Source organism: Labrus mixtus, chromosome 11, assembly GCF_963584025.1.
Source record: "Labrus mixtus chromosome 11, fLabMix1.1, whole genome shotgun sequence".
Classification (NCBI taxonomy): Eukaryota; Metazoa; Chordata; class Actinopteri; order Labriformes; family Labridae; genus Labrus; species Labrus mixtus.
Window position 1 is genome coordinate 16,626,753 of NC_083622.1, and position 11,343 is coordinate 16,638,095.

An 11,343-nucleotide genomic window follows, 5' to 3' on the forward strand; every position below is an offset into this window, starting at 1 on the left:
TGCTCGTCAACCCAACGTTGAGCATGGTAAAGTAATCTCCATATTGCCTAACCCTTTCAGAAGGTTTAGATGTTCAAAGGAGCAAAAACAGGAAGGAGGTTTAACATAAACATGCTGCACATCATTCACTAGAAGCAGAAAAGCTCGCAGGCCAACAGGATGAGCTACACCTGCTCTGCCCCCCCCCCCCCCCATCCCCACACAGAGACAACATCCCACCCTGATAAGTTCATTTAAATGTCTCTAACTCTTCCTACTCTCAGGGTGATGAGACCGGCAGCCATTATGACAGCCACAAAGACACACAGACCCGCGCAGATCCCCATTAACCCCGCCCCGCTTTGTGGTCCACACGCCAGTGCATAACAGCCTAATCTCACAGCTACACCGGAGGCCAGCGAGAAATGTGTTACTCTGACCGCTGCCGTGTGTGTGAGCGTGTGTCAAAGGAGAATGACTGTGGACAGCTGGCTGGGCCTCTATCTGATACGTTAAGAACATTATCACTGGGCGGCAGGCAGTGTGAGAGATACATGCATCCCAGTCACAGCATGGGGAGACCTGAGCACAGCGGAATAGTGGGGAGCCAGTTATACTATACCTGAGAGCGGAGAGGACGGGCTGTACGCTGGAAAACAACACAGCCAAACACAGCAACAAGGAGGATCAAATAAAGTGGAGCACGCATTTGAGTTGCCGTTCATGCAGAGGCCTCCCGGTGCAGGATACAGCTGGAAGCAAACATAAAGAATGCACAAAAAAATGCAAACAAAGCAAAATGCAGTCACGCTCAAATGAACACACGAGAAAAAGAATACATCAAAAGTCTGTTTGTTAAAAAAAATCAAGGCCTGTTTATTGTAGAAAACATTTGGCAGTCATTTCAGTTGACAGAAATCAAATCTCTCCCGGCCCCCCACACTGCACCTCAGCAGAGCTTGGCAACAAATATCAACCTTCAAAACTTCTCAGTCCCATGAGAGTTACCCTTTCATACCACTCCAATGGTTTTCTTTTTCAAGTTACATTTCCCAATCACAAAAACCACAAGGATAAGGGTAAGCACCTTCAAAATAAGGGTTACCTTTTCCACAAGCTCCTCACACTTACTTAAAAGCGTCTTTGTTTACGGATGGTTTAAAATCGATACTGTTTCGACCATGTATTCTGTTTTCCTCACTGCAACACTGTTGTAACTAAACACACTTTGCCTGCTCAGGGCTTTTCTGGGAAACATCAATGCTCACACAGCCTTGATAAATTGATTTTGTAGTTTGTGTGGGGTCGGGAGTGAAGGGGGTGACACAATATACTGTGAAAGCTCCATGGTCATAAATGCATCTAATCATCCTCACATGGCACTGGTTGCTGTAGAAAACTGCATATTGTTAATGGAAGACATATTAAATATATGTGTTGTCCTTACTGTAACACATACAGTTGAATATCACAAAAACTATGAGAGAGACTGTCGAAAAATATGCACCTCCCACGTAGGAAGAGACTATTAGCAGTCAAGAGTTTGTGGAAAGGTCGGAGTTCATATCTAAGTTGTATGACCCCACAAGTAGCACCACATTCCCCTGGCAGCCCACCACCCTGCCAGGGACAGACCTACAGTAACACAGATGAAAACAGTTCTGAATCAACAGTCCTGACTGAACATCCACAAGGAAAAGTGAAAAAACAAAAATGGCAGACACAATTCAAGATCCTGTTTTGAAGCTGCCTTGTAGCCATTTCTCCTCTCACTAAGGGAAAAATGAGCTGAGGACAAATAAAAATCTGCTGCAGGCTTTACAGTTTAACCACAACTCCAGCTGGTTATAGCTGAAATAAAACATGCCTGCAATCACAAGAGCAAATATCATAATCAACTACATGATGAGAGATGATAAAATGCATTTGTCTCTGCTGTGCTGCCCCCTGCCTGTCACCATGTTAAAAAACAACATTTTACAAGCATTACATACAATAGAGAGAATGGGAATAAAATGCTTATAAAAACAATTCATACAAAATAAAGCCACAAAAATAGATCTGTGTAAAAAATACATTTCTAAAAAGAGATTGAAAACCTCCAAGTAGCTGTACTGAAGGAGAACAAAAATACAATTCTGTTTGATATAAAAGGATTAACATTTAAACCCTGACATAGACGCTCTGGAATAGACACAAACATTCAGACACACATTAAGTTGTTGCTTATACGTTGCCCATTTCCCATGTCGATTAACATAAGCATGCCGCTTTTTCTGTTGCAATATTCAGGTGAGTTTGCGGGCATGTCTGTGGTTTGAGGAGGCATTATTCAAACAGAAAATATGAATGAATTAATCCTCAGTCTGGAGGTGCTGTTGTAACAGGAATGTGCGAGTGTGTGGCAGTGAAAGCGTGGGATAAACTGTTCCCTCCCATTAAAGTGAGGCTTTAATACAAGGAATGGTCTTTGTGTGTTAGTCTGTACATGTGCATATTTGCATGTCAATACTGAGGCTGGTACTTGGGGAAAAGGTAGAGGTCTTTGCACAATGAGCTGGTGAACTCGGACATCTCCTTGCAGCGGTGGTGGGCGGTGCCAGGAGCGTAACCCTCCCGCTCTTTGATACGTCCGTTGACCTTGAGACACAGACCAAAAAAAGTAAGGAAAAAGTTACATAATGAAAATGCATAATTTACACTGGAGCTTCAGTATTAGGAAGTATAGTGCACTTATGTTCACCTGCACCAGGATGTCTGCAACGTGTGTGTCTCTGGCATGTAGGCGGAGAGCCGTGTTAATTTCCTGAATGAACCAGGATCCTCTCTTTGTGTTCCGCATGGCTGCTGTGCCTTAAGGATCAACAGTAAATAAATAATAAAGGATGAATACATTGAGACAAACTAAAGATCCATCAAGTATTTATAAAATAGCCACTACATTTAAAGTAATGGTAATATCATATGTTGTTATTGTTTTGTACTTCAACAATTCATAATTTCTCTCCCATAACACTGTCAGAATCATTGGGTACAGAACCAGAGATGCTGACTTTTGTATTCGACACACACACCTGCAGCCTACATTACCCACAATGCAACTCAAACAGTTCAATTGGAGAAGTGGGTTTTATGCTGGCAACAGGAGTGTGCGCTCAAGAGTCAAGACTGATGAGTTTAGAAATCTTTTGGAATTCAGCTCCATTTGACTGGTTGGTTTTGTAGCAGTTAGTTTTTAGTGCAGGCTGCAAGCACCCCTAGTTAAAAACAAGGTCACATCAACAACAGTTGGGTCCAAGGTGCAGGACAAACCATCAGAAGAAAAGGACAGTTCATTTGTTTCTGCTGCACACATGGCTGTTTGTTTTTTTAAATACCTTTCATACTTCAGGTAAATAAAACATTTCATTACTGTGTCCAACCCAGCATAACAAAAAAGTGACAAACTTACAGATTCTCTGACCTTTGAGGGATGCATATCCGCAGATCATGTCCGAACGCTGGGGCAGTTTAATTCTGGGTCTACCCATGTCCCCTCTCTGCCTTGAGTCTGTATCCCCTTGTCCCTCCCTCCCAGCATCTCGCTGTTCACAGCTTGGTGAGCAGGTCCTCACTGGCCCGTCTATCTGCTCCACCCCACAGTCCATTTCCTCTGGAAGAGAAGACAGCTTCGCATTAACCTCAAACATCCAACATTCTTCTCTGCCTCAGTTTTTAACACGGACTAAACTTAAACGGATTCTGGAAAAAATCTCTGAAAAGAAAACTGCCTCAGCCTCAGTTTAAATAAACTGTACAACTTTCTGAAGACATGTGAGATGAGACTTCAGATATGATACATTCCTGCTCCAGTTTAAGGTTATCCACCTTGTGCAGAACTATAATTACAGGTGGCACTGATTCCACTCCTCTCCCAGATGTAAAGTGCCAGAGAGCACACTGTCTCAAACTTCTTATTCTGACCTTTACTAACAGGATTCTGGTCCAAAATATTTGAGTAGTATTCAAAGAGAGTTTTGCAGCCATATGCAGGACTTGCCATCCTCAGCTGCTCAGTTAACTTAAGGTTTCCCCAAACCCGTGCAAACTGCAGTGAAACCGGGGATAATGCCCGATGTGTGTTGTCTTATTCATATTACTTTTTAATAAGAAATAAAAAATAAAGTTAAAAAAAATTGGGCTTCAACTTTAACAGGGAGAAAAAAAACATACAAAGCACAAATAATTAGTTTCACAAAATTCTTCATGGTATTAATTACGTAATCGTTGACATGATTTTCATATTCCTGAGTTCTTGAACACAACTGTAATTGTTGTTTACTATCTATTAGTTAGGATCTATTAGTAGAGGCAGATATCTAATGGCCTTTTGGCAGGTCACCTGTGGTGGGCTCTGTGGTGAGGCGAGGGTGTGTGAGAATGATACGAATTGCTCTTGATGAATCAAAGTGTTTGTCAGGGGCATCATCAGCCATGTAGTAACCTCGACAGAGATAGACTCGTTTGCTAGGAACCTATATCTACCCAACTATTGTTTTATGTTATTAACTTCTTCAACATAAGATTGAGATTTTACATATTGTAAATCCATCCACAACACCTGGCATCTTTGGCTGATGGGTAGCTGTGAAAGTGTCACCATGGTTACAGCCAGGAAGGTGACAGCAGACAACATCTGGACATGTGGAGGGACAGGCTGTTATCTGCACTGATGTCTCACAACAAAAGCACAAGCCATGACCATTTCCACAGATGGGGGCCTAAGACACAACCTCAGTAGTATCTCTCCTGTCTTCTTTACACATGATGGAGGACTGGCTGTATTCTGAGATCCACCTGAACAACTGAAGTCCAAACTCACAATAAAGAAAAACTATTTTAGCTACTTGTATTTCCAGTATTATCATTCTATGGTATGGCTACTATTTAACGTTTCTATAGGTTCCAATTGAAACTAGGGATAAGTGATATGGATTATGGACTGAAATTTTGATCTAATTTATTTCTTCATCACAACTGATTTACGAGCTAAATCATTTTGATGCTGCTGGTGTCATCTGATCTATGACAGGTGTTTTCAGGCTGTCGCTGTCATGTTGAATTGACAGTGCCACCCATGTCTCCCACTAGGCGGTGCGCCTCTGTCAGACATGCTCAAATAAATGAGTCGTGCTGCTGCTTTCAGTTGAAACAGACTTAAGACTAATTCAACAGCAAACAGTGGTACTCAAGCTGAGGGGCTTTAAACCAAACAACTTCCAGACAACTTAGACGCCTTTTGATCGGAAAGAACATCTCATTTTTATATGAAATATTGCCGACCAACACGTTGACATTTTTCCTCAATATGAAGAGAATCCTCCACTACCTTATAACAAGGTTCAGATTCAGGTTACTTGTCGGCTACTTTGCAGCTAGTGAGATAGTGAGATCCAGCATGACACAAATTACAACAGAACACAATGGGAGCTCTGGGAGCTATAGTTCTTCATCATAATAACCTAAGTATTTTTAAACATGGTCCTAAGACTTAACTTCATTTGATTTTCCTAATTACTTGGTTAATTGTAAAACTAATGATGATCAAGAAGTGTACAGTATATGACAGGCAGCCTCACCTCCTCTGCAGGCCTGAAAGAAAAACATCTTTGGCTTATTCTGTAGCAGGGGGCAGTGTGCATTGTCAAAGGCCTCAAACACCCAGTCCAGCTGAAAATAACAAAGTAGACACACATGTTACACGTTAAATGTATTTACCCTTGATAGCATTGCATAAATCATTAAAGTAAATGATCAAACTAACAGACCTGCATGAGCTCTCCGTCTGTGCCATATATAGCTCCTTCCACTCCGTGGGATAGCAGACACACCACACAGCTGTCAACTGTTCGGTGCTCCTGCCGTCGACTAAAGTTCTCAATGCACGTCCTCATACCCTGCAGAAAGAACAATGAAAATGGAAACTGTAGTTAAAGATTTTTTTCCTTTTTTAAATACTGAACAGGTTTGTAATGCAATACTGTGGTTATAGCCAGTACCAACACTTTGCAGTGTGTCTTTAAATACGAATCTGGCAGCCCAGATGCTTACAAAGCCAAGTTTCTGAGAATAAGCTTCTAAGACTCAAATGTAAAATCTGTTTGCTTTGTGATTGAATATTCATTCTGAACGGCACAAAACACACAAGCCTGGAACAAATCTATCAAACAGATCTTAAATGAGAGCACCATTTCAACAAGCAGGGGCTGGGTGACTTTCTCAGAGGATTCAAGGTCAACCCCCCCCCGCCCCCCCCACCACCACCACCACCACCACCACCACCACGCATACACACATACACACACACACACACAAGCAAACACAACTTCCTTTTCCTAGTCTTGGCAGCTGTATGAGATGGATGGTTTGTGTTTCAAATAACATCCTGAAAATGCATTTTGTGTGTGTGTGTGTGTGTGTGTGTGTGTGTGTGTGTTACCTGAGCAGTGAGGTCTCTGTGGACTGTAACCATGTAGTCCAGCTCTGTGAAGACCTTCCTGAGAACCTCATCATCCACTTCGCCTCCCTTCCTCGGGTCAAGGTCAGGTGCAGCACAAGGATCAAAGGTCACATTACTGATCACCAAGGCCAAACCCCGAGGGGATGAATTCATTCTGTAGGACTGGAGAGTGCAATATTTAGGTTAAAAGAAAGGATGAATGAGTCCAAAATAACATGACACCTCACCTCATCAACACCTTTGCCCATATTCACAAACAATCTGGGAATACTCTCAGGGAGCTCCTTAATTATCTTAAAAAATATTCCAGCAAGGAGACCTAGCTTAGGAGTGATTGAGGAACACTCTCAGTGAAACTTTGAGCAAGGAAGGGACAGACAGAAACGTGTATCTCAGTGAGAGGCGTGATTGACCTTGTTGAAAGGTATGACACTTTCCTTCAAAAGCTGTGATTGGTTGATAAAAGTCTCTTAAAGGAGACTGAAATCAATCATAGTAATCATAGAATCCAGTCATTGTGTCATTTAGAACACTATTTTTATGTAATGAACATATTTGTTTATATATACAAAAGTATGTAGCCTAAAAAATGTTTGAAAGTGTATTTAGAGAACCTTCACAGACATTTAGAAATGTGTCACTAGGAACAATCTTCGTACTGGGAAGCCTTTTGATTTTTTTAATATACATTATTCCCATAAAAGTCTATTATTACTAATACACACACAGTTAATACAACTATGTACATATCTACTTTTTGAAACCCTAAAATTGCCCATATCCAGGGATAAGTAATTTGACACTGGCAATAAGTATTACCAAAATGAGGCCAAAGGTAAAACACAACTCAGTAAGTTCCTGCAAACCTGTTGAGCTGACCTGGTGAGGAGATGTATTTTACCTGCTGGCAGTGTGAGAGGTAAAAGTCAGACGTGCACGGGAGCACAGGAGTGTTTATGGGACTATCTGCATCCAGACTAAACTCCATGGACTCTGCAACACACACATAAACACACGATTTCAAATCATTGTGTGTTCCTGCCAGCAGCTGCGATAGTAAACTTTGTAAAACAATGCTGTGAATGAGTCACTCTTTGGGCGTGGTGCTTGTAGGTAGACTAAGACAGACAACAGCTGAAGGTTAAAGAAGCTGCACTCCTGCACTTCTCTTAATGATACAAATACAAAATAAACAACTAACAAAAGCGGCTGATATCTACATGACGTTTTAGCATTGAAGTATATTCAATTACGTGCCTGTTTAAACTGAACAACAAGCACCACCCCTTATCGCCACAGAAACAGAAAAATATTGACAACAACATTGTACACATAAACCTTTTTAAACCTGAACTCACCCTGTGTCCTTGCTCTCTTGGCAGTAATTCCCTCTTGGGTGGAAAGGGGAAGAGGAGAGTCCCATAACCTCTGAAATTCAAAATCATGAGAAAATTATTAATGAAAGAAAATAAATCAGCTGCTTAACACAAAGTGAGAGGAACTTGATACTTGAGGAAGAGGATAGGCTTTGTGGCATTTGAGTAAGTATGCGGGCCTATCTTCTTCCTCAGTTTTGCTGTTTTTGCACTGCACCTACGTATAACTACCTCATTTTTCTAAGGAACTTTATATTTACCATAGAAGCAGAAGTTTGCTGCTCTACAAATACTTAAATCATGACTTAACTATTATGAAACCTTCCATCATCCTGCCTACCTCAGTAAGCCATCTGGTTGTCTAAAATGATTAGGATGTGGTTTGTAATTCTCACATCTGTCTTCATGCATCTTCCTCTTTTCTTTGTCTTCTGTCCTTCTCTTTCCCTGTCTTCATCCCTGACTTGGACTATCAACCCTCTGAATGTGGAGTCTGATGGCAGGCATGAGGACGTGCTGCTAACGTCACTGCTTTCCTCACCGTCTACTGACGATGTCTGTGGAAGACCATGTAACTGAACTTACTGTTATTCGAGTCGAATTATGAACAACAATTATTTAGCTGACAGTTATGAAAGCTGAATTACATACTGAGTTATACAAAGTTTTGTGGATATTAGCTTTAGTACTGTCTTGTGAAAGTGTCAACTGAGTGCAGTATTTCTGGGTGAGGGACTCTGAGCAGAGTGCTCACCTCTCTCTTCTTCTCTGTTGTCTGCTTTACCAGTTGACCTGCCTCTCTCTCTGGCTTTTCCTCAGGCTGAATTCTCTGTTAGCAGAAAAAAAAAGTCTAAGAACTTATCTACCTCTGGTAAAAGAATTTGCTGCATATCAGTCGTTTGGTGTTTTGCAGTGATTCTCAATGAAGTTGCAAACTCACCTCATCACGTGTCTCTTTTCCATCTTTTTCTGGTGATCGTGTGAGCAGGTCACACAGGTGATGCTGCTCAGTTTCTTGCAAGGCTGAGCAGAAGCTGCTGAATGCTCTTGGTCCTCGCTTTGGTAAAACTAGAAGTAAACGCCAGCTTCGTTTGTGAGATGTTTGCTCGGCCTAGAGGAGAGGTGGTCAGGTCAGAAAACTCAAGATCATTGGCAAAAATGCATTGTAACAATACAATGGATTTAGTTGTTTTCTCTCAACCGTAAGCATTTCATTTACTGTCTGCTATTTTATTAGCCATGTGAGATTTAATCAAATGCCGTTCCATTTCAGCTCTTACAAGTTTTATGAAATGCATATCCCTGTAGATCAGGGGTGGGCAACTGGCGGCCCGGGGGCCACATGCGGCCCCCATCAACCCTCACTGTGGCCCTCAGGTCAATTTTTACATATCAATGAATTGGAAACATGAAGAAAATGTGACAAAATCTACCATGAAATCATGAAAATCAGAAATACGTCCATAATAATATTTGATCACTGGCATATGTTGAGTTAAATTTGAGACATAATTGTTTTTCTTTTAGAATTGATTCACAATTGATCGTTTTTGGAAACTACAATTTGGCCCTTTGGCAGGGAGAATTAATTGAATGTGGCCCTTGCCGTGACCAAAGTTGCCCATCCCTGCTGTAGATCCATACATGTTCGGGTTATGAACCTCAAACAAATGAAGCAACGTGTCTAACTGTTTCCCCTCATCAAAGAATGAGTCCTGAGTGTGAAAATGTTAAACATTTCCTCCACATGCATTATGTACATCCACTCCGGATGTACATATACTACATATACATATACATGTACATATACATATACCTATACTCCATAGGTAACTGCCATTAGAGCAGAGCAAATAACAATAACATGCAATATATTTTTGTTGACAGTCTGACACATCTGCTGATAACATTGTGAAATAAAGTTTATTTAGAGGAAGTTCTGCTTGAGTGCTCACATACCATGATGCTCTCTGCCATGCTCTCTGTCAGGATTTCTTCTGCCTGTAAGGACTGAATGAGCAGCTCGTCCACCACCAGCTGCTTACACAGAACAGCAGAGCGTTTCCGCAGAGCCCGCCTGTCCTGCTCCAGCATGCCGCACTCCAACATGTTGATCCAACAGACTGAAAGGTAACAAAGACACGCTGAATAAAAACAAAACGGATGTTAAAACGCGACACAACAACATGTCACACAATGTCATCAACTCCAGCGTAATATTACCAGACACACACAGAGTGGTCTTTTTTAAAAAAAAAACTAGCTTCGTGTGTCAACGAAACACTGTCGATAAACAAAACAGTAAACAAACAAAAACATCTGTAAGTGTGTCACCTGATGAAAACGGATTCATAGTAAAGTTATTTATCACAAACACAACTACTAAGGCTGCTAGTTAAACAATGCCGCTGAACACAAAGAAACAACCAACCAATGCGTTTATGGGACAACCAGACAAAATGACTTAAGTCACATATATCAACCTTACGATGCAAGAGACTGTTTTCCAACTCATAGTTAGATGTTTTATCTGATATATCAGACGATGCTAAGGGGCTAGCTAGCTAACTTCGGCTTGCCTCTTTTCTACTTGCATTTAATGTGCGGAATGTAATTCCTTCCAAACCTACTTTTTTATAGTCCGTCTGCTTCTGCAAAAGAGTAACCTAGACGTCCAGCAATACCACGGGAAACTATCGACGCTTTTCAAACTGTTTTGACGCTAAATAACATCATATCTCTCACTTTACAAACCAACTTCCGCGGGTCATGTAGTGCTGCATTGAGAAAAGGCAGACCTACACGCATCACTGTTTTGGATTTTGACCAATGAAATTACAGTAAATTTTGAGTGGCGTAAAGAGTCTCCAATGAAAGTGATTCTCCTTCACACTGGTGCCGCCTACCGTGAAACTGTAAATAGCATTTTGAATTTGAATCTGTTTTCTGTAAATAAGTAGCCGATTGATAAGCAGGACTGTGGGAGATACTGTATGTTGTTGAAACACATGTCATTTGTAGAGGGTCGACTGTTATTGGTTGGAGATGGATATGAAAACAAATGTAATGGGGGAAAAATAATTAAAACACACATGATCATAGCTAACAAAAAAAACGTAGACAGCTTAAAATGAAATTATATGATTAAAGTAAAGTTAAGTAAAAGTGTATAAAGTGCAGTATAATTTATTGATCCTCCTATTGTATAAGCTTTTATTAATTTCCCCTCAAAGCATTCTTATAAATATGAAATACAACACAATTATATTGCTTGCAGAGATACCTATATTAATTCCAGGTAAAGCCTTTAATAATTTATATTAAAGATATTTAACATATCCTGCAGAAATTAATGTGAATTTAACATAAACTGGATTGTTCAGGTAGAAAAGTTACAGCAGCTGAAAAATAATATTTTGACTTGGATTAATGGTTCATTTAAGCTAATGAGCTGCAAAAGCTACACATTTTTATCTTTGTATATTAACT

At 40.6% G+C, this 11,343-nt stretch overlaps 1 protein-coding gene across 6 annotated transcripts; it reads right to left on the reverse strand.

Annotated features, from left to right (window-relative positions):
• Positions 1-836: 836 nt before the first annotated feature.
• casp2 (caspase 2, apoptosis-related cysteine peptidase) lies at positions 837-10,657 on the reverse strand. 6 transcript variants are annotated; one of them, XM_061049259.1, is made up of 13 exons: positions 10,485-10,657; positions 9,814-9,977; positions 8,795-8,965; positions 8,609-8,683; positions 8,250-8,411; positions 7,837-7,906; positions 7,380-7,471; positions 6,458-6,640; positions 5,787-5,915; positions 5,598-5,688; positions 3,431-3,631; positions 2,723-2,832; positions 837-2,619 (listed from the first exon to the last, which is right to left on the reverse strand). In XM_061049259.1, exons 2-13 carry the CDS (start codon positions 9,961-9,963, stop codon positions 2,485-2,487), a joined length of 1,569 nt encoding a protein of 522 aa, XP_060905242.1. In that variant the 5' UTR covers positions 9,964-9,977; positions 10,485-10,657; the 3' UTR covers positions 837-2,484. The 6 variants fall into 6 exon arrangements, with proteins under 6 accessions (XP_060905242.1, XP_060905243.1, XP_060905246.1 ...); XM_061049260.1 differs by having other exon boundaries at positions 3,443-3,631; positions 10,485-10,656; XM_061049263.1 differs by lacking the exon at positions 8,250-8,411 and having other exon boundaries at positions 3,443-3,631; positions 10,485-10,655.
• Positions 10,658-11,343: the final 686 nt, after the last annotated feature.

Excerpts from the sequence above, each read along its gene's own strand:
- casp2 (XM_061049259.1), bottom strand. The coding sequence starts at position 9,963 with ATGTTGGAGTGCGGCATGCTGGAGCAGGACAGGCGGGCTCTGCGGAAA. Across the intron at positions 2,833-3,430 it reads CCTCAAAGGTCAGAGAATCT|GCACAGCAGCCATGCGGAAC; the intron begins GTAAGTTTGTCA and ends TTGATCCTTAAG. Across the intron at positions 2,620-2,722 it reads TTGCAGACATCCTGGTGCAG|GTCAACGGACGTATCAAAGA; the intron begins GTGAACATAAGT and ends CTGTGTCTCAAG.